The sequence below is a fragment of the Callospermophilus lateralis genome, chromosome 9 (genome assembly GCF_048772815.1).
Source record: "Callospermophilus lateralis isolate mCalLat2 chromosome 9, mCalLat2.hap1, whole genome shotgun sequence".
Lineage (NCBI taxonomy): Eukaryota > Metazoa > Chordata > Mammalia > Rodentia > Sciuridae > Callospermophilus > Callospermophilus lateralis.
The window spans coordinates 36,637,235-36,655,805 of record NC_135313.1 but is presented as its reverse complement, the minus strand read 5'-3'; the positions used below and the strand labels follow the sequence as shown (position 1 = coordinate 36,655,805).

General features: G+C 36.2%; 1 protein-coding gene across 1 annotated transcript in view; it reads left to right on the top strand.

Moving 5' to 3' along the window:
* The window catches only part of Plcl1 (phospholipase C like 1 (inactive)), a 335,645-nt gene that overhangs the window by 266,388 nt on the left and 50,686 nt on the right, over positions 1 to 18,571 (top strand). Inside the window, exons 2-3 of the mRNA XM_076865800.2 lie at positions 5,983 to 8,457; positions 10,751 to 10,954. Of these exons, the coding sequence (XP_076721915.2) occupies positions 5,983 to 8,457; positions 10,751 to 10,954 (2,679 nt within the window). The remainder of the gene's footprint in view (positions 1 to 5,982; positions 8,458 to 10,750; positions 10,955 to 18,571) is intronic.

Here is an 18,571-nt window from a genome sequence, read left to right as displayed (position 1 = left end):
TCCCACCACAGGACTTTGTGGCTGTTCTGCTTCTCTCTTGGAACCCTTTGCTCTCAGCTCTTCTCAAAGCCTGGAGCTTTGACTACTGGCTGGATATCCCACCTAGATGGCCCAGAATCATCTAAAATCTATCACAGCTGAAAGTAAACTTAGTTCCTCCTTCAGTGTCACCTCCTCTGATATTTCATACCTCAATTGGTGATATTTCTATCTCATGAGATTTGTCTCATGAAACTAAGATTTCTTCTAATCAGAACTTGACAACTGGTGTTTTTGATTTCTGTTCTTTAAGATTTTCTAAATTTGCTCTGTTGTTAGAAAAGAATCATCTAAGAACTCCTTACTTAAAAAGAACTTGCCAAACAATAAAAAGAATACGTGATGACATTACAGATGTTTAAACATGCTCATCCAGTCAGAGGTAGGAAAACTTGAGCATGGTATTTCTTTTACTCCTTTTAATATTTGCTTAATGTTTCAGTAAACTTGAATGTGTGTGTGTACTACAGAATGCAAAACATAAAATTTACCACGTTAACTGATTTTAAATGTACACTTGTATAGCATTAAGTGGATTCACATTTTTGTTACTTTAGTATACTTTTCCCCTGAAATTATTATGAAATAAGTTATTATTTTCTTGAATGAGACCCAAAGTTGTGCTTGTGCTGAATGAACAGTTTCTCTGGGGCTTATCAGAGTGTTGTGAAGAAAAATGATTTTGTTTGTTGGGTTTTGTTAGGGGATTTGCAGCATGTCCAACATCATTAGTCTCAGATAGCAAATGTCAACGGGAATTTATAGAAGCAGGTTTATTAATTTAGCTTATGTAAATATTTTTTTCAATCTTGGTTTAATAATATGTTTAAACAGCTGAAAATCTTTATTGTTATTTAATAAAGAGTCTCATTTAATCATTATTGGTATTCTATTACTAATAGTGGACAAACAACCATGTTGTAGAAAATAATGAAAAAAAAATTAGAAGAGTATTTGGCCATTTTACCCTAAAAATTTGAAATGATTCCTAAGATTAAAAATCAGCCCTCATAGCATGACAGTATGAATATACTAAAAATGATAACATGATGAACTGGGTTTGTTTGTGCACACCTGTAATCCCAGTGGCTCAGGAGGCTGAGGCAGGAGGATCACAAGTTCAAAGTCAGCAAAAGTGAGGTGTTAAGCAACTTGGCAAGATCCTGTCTCTAAATAAAATGCAAAATAGGGCTGTGGATGTGGTTCAGTGGTCGAGTGCCCCTGAGTTAAATCCCCAGTACCCCCAAAAATAAAAAAATAAAAAATAAATAAAAAATAAACACACACATATAAATATAGAATGATTTTACTAGAAATAGTGCTGATATATGAATCAATGTCTGGTCTTATTTTAACAAACGAGTAAAACATTTGTCTCTTGCTTTAGTGTTTTAGTTAGCATTTTCACTCCTATAACTAAAAGACCTGATAAGAATAATTAAAGGGGGAAAAGTTAATTTGGGGGTCTCACAGTTCCGGAGGTTTTCCATAGACAGCTAGCTCCATTCCTCCAGACTCAAGCTGAGGCAGAATATCATGGCAGAAGAGTGTGATGAAGTGGCTCACATGATGATTAGGAAACAAAGATTCCATTCTCTGGATACAAAATATATACCCCAAAGACACGCCCCCAAGGACCCACCCCCATCAGCCCCACCCTATTTGCCTTCAGTTTCTATTAGTTCACTGATTGGGTTAAGACTCTCAGAACCGAATCACTTCTCCTCTAAGCCTTCTTGCATTGTCTCACACATGAGATTTTGGAGGACACCTCATATCCAAACCATAACAAATAGTTTATGAGACTCTTCTTGATTCTAATGATTAAGTTCTTTTAAATATTAATTTAATTTAATAGACCCAAAGTGTGAAATATTATCTGAAGATGTTCAGTAATAATATAAAATCAGTGTGTTAAATTTGTTTTATTTTTTTAACTTGTTTAAACATTATCCAAACTTAAACAGACTGATAAGAATAGAAAGGATTGAGTTTGCTATCCGACTAATTCTTGTACTCCACTAGGACATGAGGCCAAACATGAACTGAGGGGACAAAGGCATCCGAATGTTCTATTCATCCTAATATAAAGTGTTTTTCTTGTGCACTGCTCTAGGGGAAATTCCAAGGAAGGAGTAAGGGCAGAGGATGGGCTACTCAGTCTATCACTTTCATTCAGAGTGAGGAAAGTTAGTTTGATAAAAATTGAAAAATTTCCTACTTTATAAAAAATCACCAAGATGGATGTCATGACCATTGGAATTATTTCAAACATCTAATTAGCTAGAAACTTAGAGAGCATACCTGAACTGATAATAAACCTTGTCTCTCTTGGAACATGTCCAAAGTATCCCTCTACCCAATATGTAGTACTTGCAATGGATCTACTCTCATTTATTTTTTTGTATTTATTAACAAGGAAGATCTATAACCAACTGTCGCAAGGGACCAAAATTGTGATGTATGCATTCTACGGGGAGAAATAAAGAATGCCCATGTGCTTCTGTCCCTTTCAATGCTTTATTCACTCAAATTACTCAATATAATTTCACTCTATAGGTTCTTAATCAAGAAAACAACCATCCTTAATGCTAAGCACTGCAATAGACATAATCAATTCACAGCAAACAATTCTAGATTAATTCTAAGCACTGCAAACACACTTAATCATGACAGGCTAATGGCAGACACTCCCTTTGTATGCTAAGTTCAAATGTCAGATCAAAAGTCTTAGTATTTAAATACTAAGGCTTAAGTATATTAAGCCTTAGTATTTAAGTCCAGCAGATGCACATTCACTCAGACCATGGAGATCAGAGGCCATAGAGTTTGAGAGCTGTGAGGCTGAGGATCATGCTGAAGATCAGGAAAAACTATGACAAGTGTTGGGATGTCAGTCCAGTTCCTCAGGCTTGAGTGCATCTTTGTTTTGGCTGGCTGAATCCCTGTTTATTAGCTCTACTATTTATACTAAATTTTGAGGCTTTTGACCCCCCCTTCAGTCCTTAGCAGCTACCACTGGATTTCTCCATGACGTCATTTAACCTGAGGTCAGAAACACCTGATCTGGTGGTCTCCACCCTGATCTTCTCGCCTTTTCCTCTTACCAGGCGAGGACAGCCTGCCAGAGGCTTCACTCTGTTTATCAAGGTGAGAGGAAGTAACTTGTCTGAGGCTATACTGGAGGGTTCTGTTAGGTGTGCCTAATGAGACTGGAGTTTTCAAACTGGAGTTTTTAAAATGGAGTTGCTTAGGCTCTGGCCTAAGGTCATCCTGACACCAATACTTTATTTTTTCAGTCTCTTTACCTTAACAGTCCCTTCCATACCACAAATCTGCCACAAGCTTCTGAGGGGCATACAGGTGTAGGGTGCAGGTGTTCTGGCAAGGAGGACATGGTTGTGAAGAAGGAGGTTTGGGGTCTTCCATCTTTCTGTCCACTGAAACATCATTTCCATCTCTCTCTTCCTAACCTGTCAAAGCCAGGGTATAGCATAACTATCAAGAGAATAGATGTATGATTGCTTTGAATCCCAAACTAGAGAAATATCAGAGTTCTGAACCATTTCCAGCATATTTTAATATACTCTTGGCTCCAGTCATCAGCAGACTAGCTAATTACTTGTTCACACATGCTTTGGCCAGTTTTTAACTCATTTGGTGGCTTGTAATAACTTTGGATTTTGTCCTTTGTGAGATGATAACTTAAGAATTGCATCTTTTCCACAGATTCCAATTTTAAGGCATTTGGGGATAAGTTTTATATTATGTAGGAATTGTAGGTCAAGGCAAGCAATAAGCAATAAGCTTCATGGGGCAGGTAGATTCTTTCACAGACTTGACAGAAAACATTTATCTTTTGAAGGCTTATCTTATTAGGAGGGTAAGTGTTGATTTAAGGAGATATCATCACAAAGAAGAGAGGCTTATAAGAGAAATCTTTTGCGACAGCAGAAGTTTTGTTCTCATAAGTAAGCAGTGCCTGAGTCAAGAGCAGAGTGTCAGACAGTGGAGAAGGCTAGTGCAATGGGGTGCTAGGAACAGAGGAGCCATATGTGCATTTAGGGAAGCACTAGCAACCCATTATTGGTTTGTTAGGAACTACTGGAGGCTTTATGACTCTGCTGACAATAATTCTATTTGGAACACGATCTTCTTACATAAAAATATTTTAAAAATTCTTTCTCATTAGCATAAATGGCAAGTTAAGTGGTTAGTTTTAAAAGCTGTGTCACAGTCTAATTTACCATTGCAATTCACAGTTTCCTTCTTTGTTTTACTTGGTAGATTAATCCCATCTCAGCAGTGCCATTAGGTGTCTGCTATGATGCCATTAGGTGTCTGCTATGAAAAATACATACAGCATCTGATATTTCTGTGTGTGTAGGTCATGACAAATTTAATGTGTCCTAATAGAGCATGCATGTATAAGCAGCTTAAGATTTATAGTTGTTTTTTTAACTTAAGGATGAGGAAATTGACTACTGTGGGATAATTAAAAATAGCAAATCTATGGAAAACAAGAGCTAAGTTTTCAAATGCTGGGGCACCAAGAGGCAATATTCTGTAATCTAAATTGGGTAATTTATATCTTTGTCACTTGAAGATCTGATACATAGTTTAGTTAATAAATCATCCCACCAACATCCCATAACTGTGTTTCCTTTTAACAAACAGGGTTTTAACCAATTGAATAATAAATCACCCTGCCTTTCTTGAATCACAGGATAGGCAGGATTAAGGGCAATATCAATGAAATAATGCCCCAGAGAAGAGATTCTATCCGTTTTAAAAGAATGCTAGTGGAGGAGATGGTCCAGACCACTTTGGTTATACTTGGTTATACTTTTTGGTGTTGGAAACAGGTAATATCATGTGGCTGTTCTAAAAATATTTTCAATTGATCGCTGAAGAATACTCAGAAGTCGAGAATTAATTAACTTCTTGCTAACTCCCAATATCCTAGCCAGTGTCTGCTGATGGTGCTATAGTGGCAGGTATATGAAAACCTACTTTGCTCCCTTCCAAAAGAATAAATCTTATAAGCACATAAGAGTTTACAGAGAATAATCATGAGTATTTTCTCTTTTGAGTTGCCTAATAACACTTTATTACATGTAAGGATTACTAATTTCCATTTGAAAAGCAGAAATTACATTCCGAGACTTACTCGACGGTGAGATATCTAGTGAGTGGAACTATCGACACTTGAGACGTTATTTTTGCCTTAAGAACAGACAATGCCCTTCAGACTCTTCACTGCCTCTCTGGTGTGCTTGTACAATTGGGTACTGTAAACGTGAATTAAGGTGCTTTATGGGAAATATGTTACTAGGAGAACAATTTGAATCAATAATGTATTTGGGAATATTGTTCAATTGAGTGTATAGTCTAAACAGAGGACATGAAAATAAGAATTCAGTTTTAAATGGTATTGGTCAGATGGTCAATGTAAATGAATTGTCAGTGACAGAAGACTAAGATGAAATCTATCATCCTGTACTTATGGATATTCAGAAGACTGGATCTATATATTAGGAAGGGCAATAGACAAGGAAGCCTAAATACTCTCAAGAAGCAAACAGCCACGAGACATATTTTACCTACTTAAGATGTACTAGTCTGAATGGGTGAAGTTTGATGTCCTGTTGGTACAGGTTCTTAAGAAATCTGCTCAAATAAATAACAGTGATTTGTACTTAATACTTGATTTTGATTCAAAGGACACACGGGTATTTGAAAAAGAAGTTTCTTTTAGAGCCTAATAATATCAATTCTCTTTGCAATTTCTCTTTTCTAAAATAGTAAAAAAGATAAATTTTAGGCTGGCCTCTGTTCAAGCAATCACCCTGTCTGAGTGGAGTTTGAGGAGTCTGTAGAATGGCAATGAATTTGTCTGTTTTCTAAAGGAGAGTGATTGATTCTTCTAAAATTGTTTTACAGGATCCTTCAAACCAAAAATGTGGAGGAAGAAAGAAAACAGTATCCTTCAGCAGCATGCCATCAGAAAAGAAGATCAGCAGTGCACATGACTGCATCAGCTTCATGCAAGCCGGCTGTGAACTGAAGAAAGTCCGGCCCAACTCCCGCATCTACAACCGCTTCTTTACTCTGGACACAGACCTCCAAGCTCTTCGCTGGGAACCATCCAAGAAGGACCTTGAGAAAGCTAAGCTTGATATTTCTGCCATAAAAGAGATCAGACTGGGCAAGAACACAGAAACGTTTAGGAACAATGGCCTCGCTGACCAGATTTGCGAGGACTGTGCTTTTTCTATACTCCATGGGGAGAACTATGAATCTCTGGACTTAGTTGCCAATTCAGCAGATGTAGCAAACATCTGGGTGTCTGGGTTACGATACCTGGTTTCTCGTAGTAAGCAACCCCTTGATTTTATGGAGGGCAACCAGAACACCCCAAGGTTCATGTGGTTGAAAACGGTGTTTGAAGCTGCAGATGTTGATGGGAATGGTATTATGTTGGAAGACACCTCTGTAGAGTTAATAAAACAGCTCAACCCTACCCTGAAGGAATCCAAGATCAGGTTAAAGTTTAAAGAAATTCAGAAAAGCAAAGAAAAACTAACCACCCGAGTGACAGAAGAGGAATTTTGTGAAGCTTTTTGTGAACTTTGCACCAGGCCAGAAGTATATTTCTTACTTGTACAGATATCTAAAAACAAAGAATATTTGGATGCCAATGACCTAATGCTTTTTTTAGAAGCTGAGCAAGGAGTCACCCATATCACTGAGGATATGTGCTTAGACATCATTAAGAGATATGAACTTTCTGAGGAGGGACGTCAAAAAGGGTTTCTTGCAATTGATGGCTTTACCCAGTATTTATTGTCACCAGAGTGTGACATTTTTGATCCTGAGCAAAAGAAGGTTGCCCAAGATATGACCCAACCCTTATCTCACTACTATATCAATGCCTCTCATAACACCTATCTCATAGAAGACCAGTTCAGGGGACCAGCTGATGTCAATGGATATGTTAGAGCTTTGAAAATGGGCTGTCGAAGTGTTGAACTGGATGTAAGTGATGGTTCAGACAATGAACCAATCCTGTGTAATCGAAACAACATGACAACACACGTCTCCTTTCGAAGTGTCATAGAGGTGATAAATAAATTTGCCTTTGTTGCTTCTGAGTACCCTCTCATTCTTTGCTTGGGGAATCACTGCTCCCTACCACAGCAGAAGGTAATGGTTGAACAGATGAAAAAAGTCTTTGGCGATAAACTCTATACCGAAGCACCTTTGCCATCAGAATCCTACCTCCCATCACCAGAAAAACTAAAAAGAATGATCATTGTGAAAGGAAAGAAATTGCCTTCTGATTCCGATGTGTTAGAAGGAGAAGTAACAGATGAAGATGAAGAAGCTGAAATGTCTCGAAGGATGTCAGTAGATTACAATGGTGAGCAGAAACAAATTTGGCTCTGTAAGGAGCTCTCTGATTTGGTATCTATTTGTAAATCTGTTCAGTACAGGGATTTTGAAGTGTCTATGAAAAGCCAAAACTATTGGGAAATTTGCTCATTTAGTGAGACAGAGGCCAGCCGAATTGCAAATGAATATCCAGAGGATTTTGTAAATTATAACAAGAAGTTCTTATCAAGAATATATCCAAGTGCCATGAGGATCGATTCTAGTAACTTGAATCCACAGGACTTTTGGAATTGTGGCTGTCAGATTGTAGCAATGAATTTTCAGACTCCAGGTCCAATGATGGATCTTCACACAGGCTGGTTTCTTCAAAATGGAGGATGTGGTTATGTTCTAAGGCCATCAGTCATGCGAGATGAAGTATCTTACTTCAGTGCAAATACAAAGGGCATTGTACCTGGGGTGTCTCCTCTGGCTCTTCACATCAAGATCATCAGCGGTCAGAATTTCCCAAAGCCCAAGGGAGCTTGTGCCAAAGGGGATGTCATAGATCCCTATGTTTGTATAGAGATCCATGGAATTCCTGCAGACTGCTCTGAACAAAGAACTAAAACTGTACAGCAAAACAGTGATAACCCTATTTTCGATGAAACGTTTGAGTTTCAAGTAAACCTTCCTGAGCTAGCCATGATTCGTTTTGTTGTCCTTGATGATGACTACATTGGGGATGAGTTTATAGGACAATATACAATACCCTTTGAATGTTTGCAGCCTGGATATCGGCATGTTCCCTTGCGCTCCTTTGTGGGTGACATCATGGAGCACGTCACCCTTTTTGTCCACATAGCAATAACTAATCGAAGTGGAGGAGGAAAGGCACAGAAGCGCAGCCTTTCAGTGAGAATGGGGAAGAAAGTTCGAGAATATACTATGCTCAGGAATATAGGTCTTAAAACCATAGATGACATCTTCAAAATTGCAGTGCATCCCTTACGAGAAGCCATAGATATGAGAGAAAATATGCAGGTAGGAGAAAAATCCCAAATTCTCTTGTTCTTCCGTACTTATCCCTACTATTTTCTTGCCAGTGAACATTGTGCTTTATTAATGACATGATTTGCACAAAAAAAAAATGATCACAAATGTTGTATAAGCCTGTGCACCACTAAACTATAAATACTGCCTGTGATAAAGCAAATATACCCTTTATTTCTAATTATAAGTGCTCTGGTGTGTTTGACTTGACCTAAGTCAGTTAATGCAGTATCAATATAGCAAATGCTGTATATATATTAAATATCCTTAGTATATAATAGAATTGATATGTGAGAATATATACAGGAAACAAGGTGAAAAATTAGAATATAAAATATGTGTAATATATGAAATATTATATATACAAACCCATAGCAATTATAAGTATATATGTAAAATATTTACAGATATGAGTATGGAAGAGAACTTGAAGTCATATAAAACAAATGAAATGCCTATTAGATTTATCGTTTCAGATGTTTAAATGTATAACAACAATAATGAATTATTTTCCACAAGAAAAAACACATATCAATTCTATTATATACTAAAGATATTTAGCACTTAAACTTGTTGAAGATGGTATTAACCTTCTCTTAGAAATGTGGCTTAATTTAAAGAACATAGATTCTGGATTAAATCTGTCTCTGTGATCTTAAGAAAATTATTTCAAGTCTCTGATCATCAGTTTTCTCTGTATAAGGTAAGAAAATTAGTTATGCTTATATACCAGGGTTATTTGGAGAATTAAATGAGAGTGTATAGAAATTGTCCAGCTTTAATATGAAGAAATTCAATGGATGGGTTTCCTTCTGTTCACTAATGCACATAATAAGAGAGAGTTGTGAACTTTTTTCATACTATTTAATATATTTATTCTAGGATAGTGTTATTGAGAAGCAATCAAACAACAAATACTTATAAATCACTTGCAGTGTGTATAGTGAATATCATTTAATTCACTTTATTCCTTTAGCTAACATTTTGATTATAATTCTCACAAAAAATCCTTACTTCCAAGATAGCAAATAAATAAGAGGTTAAGTGATTTCGCAAATAGTACAGTTAATAAATAGCAACATTAGACTTTAAATCCTAATATCAAAACCCATTACAATTCACATGATGTAGAACACAAACCCATGACTCAGTGAAAACTTTATTTTTATTTTACTTCACTGAGATATTCTGGGATAGGCTCAAAATAGATTTTAAATAGCCAAAGTGGTGGAAAATAATATTGTACATAAATCACATGTAAATAGTCAGATTGTGAGTATCTGACTATTGATGGGTTGCCTTAGCCATTCTTTTAAAAATAGGCTCAAAATATCAGCATCTTCTACATAACATTTTCAGACATAACTTTAATGTTATTGTAAATACTTGTATTAGATTAGTTATGAGTAATTTCTATATATAACCTTAAATATTAGAATTAGATTTTATTTCTATATACTTATTAAAATATATCTTTATATAGTATACATTTAGACAATATATTAAAAAGAGTTGGTTATAATTTTTTTCCAATTAGTGTTGATAATTTATGTATATCTTAACATAAAGTATTTTGGATTAAGGGTTACCTGGAGCCTAATTGATAGAAAAAATGAATACCATCATTGTCACTAAATTCCTGAGACAGTTAATAGGTTAGATAAATGTAACTGTTAATAAATGTAAAATAGTCATAATTTCTATTTCAAAATTGTTTTAAAAGACTGAAACATGGACAAATGTATCTGTACATGAAATGCATTTTCTCTGTGTGTGTATGTGTGTGTTCATGCATGTGTGTGCCAGGTGCCCTTCTGATGAGATGACAAAGGAATGCCATTGACAGTCCAGGGGAGGCTGTTGACCAATAACAGCTGCTACCTTGAGGGGAAAAACCCAAAGAAGACACCATCCAGTATTCACTGACATGTTCTCCTTATAATCAAAATACAAATCAAATAAGATATTCATAATTATCTGGTGCTAGTTTGTGTGACCAGTCTAGTACTCATTTTGAAAAGCACTGTGCAACCTAGTCACAATCTCTTTTGCTTTTGTCACATATTTGTGGCAGCTAATAAAAACTGAAAAATATGAAGAGTATATAATGTGAATTAGCTCTGTTATCCTTGTGCGTATTACATTTTTTGGTTAGTTATAATCTAGTGTGCCACAAAGTATATATGTCTTTTTGTGAATATACTTGTGTTTCAACCTGGGTGGGCTGAGGGTAATGGGCCACGTGGCCAGATGTATGATTCAATTTTTTTTTTATTCCTCATAGAATGCGATAGTGTCCATTAAGGAACTGTGTGGACTCCCTCCAACTGCAAATCTGAAGCAGTGCCTGTTAACCTTGTCCTCTCGGCTCATCACCAGTGACAATACTCCCTCAGTCTCTCTTGTGATGAAAGACAGCTTTCCATACCTGGAGGCTCTAGGTGCAATTCCAGATGTGCAGAAAAAGATGCTGGCTGCTTATGATCTGGTAGGAAACTGTAACTCTGTATTTCTTGTCTGTGTATGAAAACTCCCTAAAGGCAGAGGTTCTTTTGAGGAACTCCAACGACTAGCACAGAGTGACTACCTTTAAAACACGGATTGAAGGTGGCAACTGGAGCTGGCCCACTCACCTGCCATTAAATCATAGTGGAGACCTCTCAGAAAATTTCTTGAACCTAGAGTCCCCACCCCACCCCACATCATAAATGGAGAATCTCTGCTTTAGAAAAGAATAAAATATTTAACAAATTCTCAAAAATAATACACCCCATCATCTGAAGGACTTTAGCCTGAAATATACAATTCATTTGAATATTTATAGGAATAAATTTATGTCTCACTGCTGCCTTACGATGGTTAGGACAAAAGACACGTGGATCTCTATTTCTGAATATTCTCTAATGAGATTCTATAGTAATATAATCTAGATTCTGTCTATATTACCTGATTTTCTGAATATATTATGAAATTTATGTTATAAGTAGATTTGAGAATAACTATGTTTTTGTGTCTCCTAAACAAAATTAAGGAGCAAATGACAAACTGGGAAAAATTTGTAACATATATTCCAAATAAAGTATAAATACACTTAAAATAAAAAGAACACATACAAATTAATAAAAAAGATGGGTAAAAATCTTTTGTCAATCAAGATTAAGTTCAGGCACATGAAACAAAAAATGCAGCCCAATAATATCTTTAAAACACAGTGTCATTCTTCCACATAACAATTTGGAGACCAATTATCCAGGGCAACATTTCTTAAATCTTAGGAACCCCACCTTCTAGTTTGTCATCCCACTATCCCTATGGTATAATCCTTATCCTTACAGTACAAAATGGTACTGGATCTCCAAACATAACATCTGCATTCCAGCCATTAGAAATGATAAGGAGAAGAAGGGCACATCTGCTTCCTGAAAGGATATTTTTTGGAAATAACAGATCACTTTTGATTACCTTTCTTTAATCTAGAGCTGACACAAGGCCTATTTGCAAGAGAGAATGGGAAATCCCCTTTCAAGGGGCTATGTATCTAAAAGTTGTGTTGATTAACACTAACTTTCCATCACTGACAAGAACAACTTAGAAGAGGAAAAGTTTATTTGGGGCTCATAGTTTCAGAGGTTCAGTCCATGGTTAGCTGACACTTGCTCTGGGCCTGCCTGAGGTGAGGCAGAACATCATGGTGGATGGGTGTGGTGGAGAAAAGCTGCTGTGGGGGGAGGAGAGGGAGAAAGGGAGAGGGAGAGGGAGAGAGGGGGGGAGAGAGAGAGAGAAAGGGAAAGAAGAAGAAGAGAAGAAGAGGAGGAGGAGGAGGAGAAGGAGGAGGAAGAGGAGGAGGAGGAGGAGGAGATGACCGGAGGGAAGGGTAGGGGAGGAGAGGGGAAAGGGAGAGAGAGAAAGAAAGCCAGGGACAGGGACAGATATCATCCAAGGCCATGCCCCTAAGTGATCTACTTCTTCCAGCCATGCCCCACTTGCCTATGGTTACTATTCATTAGTTCATTCAAATTATTAATCCATCAAATGGCTTAATCCATTGATGAAGTCAGAGCCCTAAACATTGCCTAAAAGCCCCACCTCTGAATCTTCCTGAATTGGGAATTATGGTTTCAAAACATGAGCTTTTCAGGGAACATTTCTAGGTTCAAACAACAGCAGTTGTCTTTTCTGTTACTGAGAAAAAGGGGAGAATTAATATTAACGGACAACAGAGGTGAACAAGAAATCCCCCCTCCAAGAAAAAATGAAAATTTGAAACATATTTAACCTTCATCATGTTTTATCTTTGAAAGGTACATCTGATCAAAAAGTTAAGGAAATGTATGCTTCTATTCATCTACTTCTAGTGGGAAAATAAATTGATATATATTTTTTAAAGAAACATTTGACAGTACAGTTTAAAATATTTATTTGATCTATATATATTTTCTTTCCTTGGATTAATTCTAAGACAGTAGACATGCATAAATATTTATTTTTAATAAGTCAACATAGAAGGATTAGTTCAATAAAATATAGTAATCCATATAATGGATTCCTTTGAAGCCATCAAAATCATGTGTTTGAAGAATATTTAATGATATGGAAACAACTCATAATGTGTTTTGTGAAAACCTCTGGTTAACAAAAAAATAGGCACATTGGGATTTAAATTGTATTTATATGTATGTGTTCCTAAAATGCTAGCAAGACATTAATAGTGATTATTTTTGTAGGAGGAGAGAGAATTTTATTTTCTTGTTCCTGCTTTTATCTACTTTTTTGTATTTGCCAAACTCTTTACAATGAAGGTGACCAATTTTATAATTGAATAGAAATAAATTTTGAGGAAGAAAAGACTAATATCTTATTATTGAAAACTAACTAGAAGAAAGACATTTGGGATAAACATTTTATAAATGAAAAAGAAAAACATCCACAGAGCACATTCTGCCCCTAAGTGCCTGACTGTATTCCAGGGTTGCTGTGGGAAAAGTTCACCTATTGCCTGTATCTCATTTTTCATGAAATCAATTTTTTCATCATGAGAGTGGGGATTGAAAGCCGTTCAGTGAATAGGTATAATTGCCATCTAAGAGGTGAAATTAGGGTACTAGTTGCCATAGAGACAGACAGCAGAAATCACTTATTCTCTTGTAAGCTAAGAAAGAAAATCATTCGTTGAGAGGGGAGCCAGCCCCTGCAGCTTGGCCTGTAAGAAGCAGAAAAGCACCTGGACTCTGGCTGGCAATTGTTGTTGCATATACCAAGTGTCTGATGGTGTTCTTTTTAGTTTTATCTGCTAAAGGCGAATCTGAATATTAGCCTTTTTCTCATCTGTAGTTTTAAAAGGCAAGTTGTATTTGCAGGCAGAGCATGATTTTCCAAAATTTAAAACAGAAGGCTACTGTGGAAGGCAAAATTACTTCTCATGAAGACTTCATTTAGGGTACTTTAGCACACGATTTCTCATTTAGGTAGGGAATTGAGTGTAAATATCCCTATGCCAATGGCAACCTCAGTGTCTGGCAGAAGTGATTGAAAACATTATTAATATGTCTACTGGATATCTCTTTTTGGGGAGCCAAAGGTGGGTAGGGGGAGATGCAGACAAGGATGGTATTGGCTTTGAAAGTAGGAATACCATTTTTACTTTTTAGGATTTGCACTGTATTGGTCAACATCTTTAATGCTCTCAGTGTATTAGGGTTTACACTTATTTTAAAGGAGTCTCCTAAGATACTCTATAGATCCAGGGTGATCATTTAAAAACATAGATCATTTTTCATGTTTAAAATTCTCTAGTGGCTTCACATAAATAAAATTAACCCCCCTAACTACGGCTCTGCAGGGTCATTTATGATCTAACCTGTTTTCTCAACCTTACCTTCTTCTTCCAGCCTCACTGCCTCTGCAGCTTCACCCCTACATGTTCTCATCTGCTCTATTTTCACTGGCCACATTGACTTTTTTCCTTCAGTCAGTTCAAGCCTGTTTCCTTCTCTGGGACATTGTAAATGAATATTCTTCCCTTGTGTAGATTGGTGCTTCATCTCTTGACCCTTAGCTCAAATATCATTTCCTGAGAGAAGCCTTCCCTAACTACTGTCTGCATCGGTCACTTGATTGCATAGCCATGCATTTTTCCATCGTCCTTCTGAGAAGTACTGAATAAGTAATAATTTGTTTTAACTTTTTTCTTGGCCATTAAAAAAGTTTTTTTTTTTTACCTTCTCTTTTACCCCTCAATTGGAGTGTATACTCCATGAAGGAAGAAACTCTGATTACAACTGTTATCCCTAGCACCTAAACACTGTGGAGACATAGTATGGTTTCAATTAATATTAGTTGAAAAAAAAAAAGAAGCATCTACTGCCTGTGAACATAATGTAGTTTTCATCCTGTAATTGAATTGTTTTTATGGTTAATCATTCAATCTTTTTTGTTTTGCTTCTCTGATACCACCCTTACTGAACTTTTCCCTGCTGAACATATTTGGTTAAAAATCTACAGAGTAAGGCAAAACTATGTAAACAGTAAAAAAGATCAGTAGTTGTCAAGGTCTGGGGTCAGAGGAGAGATGAATAGGTAGAGCACAGAGGATTTTTTAAGGCAGTGAAATTTCTGTATGATACCATCATGGGGATACATGTCATCCCACACTTGTCAAAACCCACAGAATGTACAACACCAAGAGTCAACCCTATTGTGAACTGTGGATTTTAGCTAATAATAATGTATCAACAATGTTTTATCAATTGTAGTAAATATACCATATTCATGCAAAATATAAACAGTAGGACAGGAATAGGGATAGAGGTAGAGTGAGAGTTTATATGGGAGTTCTCTGCACTTTCCACTCAATTTTTATGTAACTTAAAATTTCTCGTAAAAAGTGAAGTCTAAAAAAAAAGCACATTTTTTTTTTTACTATTAATAAAAACTTATTTGAACAAATAAGGCAAAAGAAAAAAAAAAAAAACAAAAAACTCCAAGACCTATTGCCTACTGGTGTGGGGCAGGGGCAGGGATTCCAAAATAAGCAGCTTGGATTTAACTTAGACTCAAGTTCCTTGAGTATTTGGATTTCTTAAAAATGATATTGGATTACATAGATGCCATCCAAGAAGAAAAATAACACCCAAATCATAAAGTCTATGCTCATAATAAAAAAAACTTGATTTTTCTGAACAAATAAAAATGCATGAGGTGTTCAGCCTAGGTAGAAACAAATCAGGCAATCTAATAGCCTGTATACATTTATTGAAATCCAACTTGACTGCATCAAATTATGCTAATTATCAGGGAGAAACAAATGAAAATATTCTTGAAAACATGGAGCCTGAGTTCATCTGTGAGATTTACTTTTTCTTCTAAACTTAGCTTTCTCTAGTGACCTGAGATGGTCAATATTCATTACCAAATACACATTTATTTAGTATTTGGAAATATTGCCTCAAAAAAGGTTTAAAATTTAGCCTTAAAAGTCATATTATTATTAGCATTGCAATTCTAATTCTATTATAGCAACTGTGTTAATTCATAATAAAAAGTGTTATGGTTTGGATGTGATGTGTCATCCAAAAGCTCACATGTGAGACAATGCAAGAAGGTTCAGAGAGGAAATGATTGGGTTGTGGGAGCCTTAACCCAATCAGTGAATTGATCTTCTGATAGGGATTAACTGAGTGGTAACTAAAGGCTGCAGGTGTGGCTGGTAGAGGTGGGAATTAGGGGTGTGGCTTTGCGGTATATGTTTTTGTATCTGGCAAGTGGAATTTCTCTCTGCTTTCTATCACTATGTGAGCCGCATCCCTCTGTCACATTCTTCTGCCATGGTGTTCTGCCTCACCTTGAGCCCTAAGGAATGGAGCCGGCCTTCTACAGACTAAAGACCTCTGAAACTGTGAGCCCTCAAATAAACTTTCCCTCCTCTTTGTTCTGGTTGGGTCCTTAGTCACAGAAGTGAAAAAGCTGACTAAAACACCAAGAAATCAAAAAAACAAATATATTCTGAGTGGGCCTACTTACAAGGCATATTTCAGAAGAGTGGGGGAGGGCACACTCTTTCTCCACTCTTAACACATCTTATGTTTTCTGTATTCTCCCTGGAATTTTAAGTTTCAAAATTGTAACCAACCCTTAGGGTTAAGACTTTTTATTTCCTATAAAATGCAAAAACATTTATGAGTCACACATATTAGATTTTCAGTAATTTATTCATACTTTTGAATGAATTTAAGAGATACTCTTCTACAGGCAGATTTTTGACTGGAAAAAGGACAAAATCATTTTGACACAGGGTTTCCCAAGTCTGGGTAAGGTGAGGGTGTGGTTGCTCAAGGAACTACAATTTTGTTGAGAGCGACCCTGTTTGCTATTTAAGAAAGCAGAAGTAGAGGTGACCTTCCTGAGAGAAAACACAGCTGGAGGTGGGAAATGTACAGCTTTTAAAAGGCACCAGAGGGAACTGACGTTATCAATCCATAATCAGGCTGGCAGAAAGACCCTGCAAGTTAACTGACGCCTCCTTCCCAGTGTGAAGATATGAAGAGAACTGTTAATGTTAGACCCTTTGCTTTAGCACTACCTCAGTGGCTCTGCTGTCATCAGAACAGTTTTTCAGGACAGTCCCTGAACTTAATTTGAAATCAGAAGACCAATTCTAAGTGACTTTATTGTGCTGCAGTGTGGGGTAGGGGGGCACTCAGATCTATGAAAGAGCAAGTAGTGTTGATCCACTCTGCATTTTACTTTTTCTAGGAAAATATCCCACTGAAATAGGTAACATATTCAGAGTTATTGCTTCTAAGGCTGTATCATGTATTTTTCCCAAAAAAGGGCAATATATATATATTTTTTGAATATATATATATTTTTTATATTCTGTTTAGAATTAATTTTAATTTTAATTTGGAGGTTGTTAAAAATGAAAATTGGTTACTAAAAGAATTGCCTAGTGTTAGAGCCAGAAGATGGTGATTTTTTAATTTCATAAGGATTTACAGCGGCCTCCTTTGTCCAAGCCACTGTGTTAGATACTGTGAAACTATGCAGACCCTGTTCTCCAGGGACTTAGAGGCAGGAGATGCAACTTGGTAAGTCCCAGACAGGCCTAGGAGTTTATGACTGCCCAATATCAGGTGTTTCTCATTATTTAATACAAACTTGTAAGAGTGGATGGTTACCTGAGGAATCCTTTACAATTTAGTAGGATTCTATCAAAATTTGTTTGAATGTTTGGATTTTTTCATTTTACATTAGTGTTTTTATGCATGTAGATCTAGTATTATTTTCAAAACCTTTCCTTAGTCTCAGTCCTAAACTTTCCCTATTGTTTTATTTCTATACTTGACTACAGGATATGACCTGTGTATCTCAAGGACAAACAAATTTAACAGGTCAAAAACTGACTTCAGAGGCTGTGGTTGCAGCTCAGTGGTAGAAAACTTGCCTAGCATGTCTGAGGCACTGGGTTCAATCTCCAGTACCACATAAAAACAAATAAATAAAGATATTGTGTCCGTCTACAACTAAAAAAAAATTTTTTTTAAACTGAGTTCATTTTTTTATTTCCTATGTTTTCATTCACTCTTTTCTGATCACTGCAAAAGATCATGCAAATGGTCCCAATTTTTTTCCAAGTAAATTAAACATTCTATTAACCCCAGTAAGGTTTTAAAATTTACTAATTCATGTTAGATCTCATGCTTCTTTCCTCACAGTATGTCTTGTAAGATTCATTTTCATACATTGACACAGTCAATTCTTACCTAGGCTCTCTCCTCCTGCCTGGATTTTTAAACTATGTAAATACTTCCTTACTTAGTCTTGACCTATATGTAATTCAACAATTGGGACAATTATCCTCTAATTGTATTTTTAATTTACCCCTGTTTTATTGAGGTATAATTGATAAATAAAAATTGTACATATTTAAGATGTACAATATAACTTTTTGATTTATGAATACATTGCCTCAGTCTTCATCCACCATTGGTGGCCATTTTTCCAACTTCCTTCTCCATTTTTTCTGCTTGAACCCTCTCCTCCAGTCAGGCTGATGTATTTCCTACTTCCTTTTCATTCCCCATCCTTATATTACTTGGGATACCTT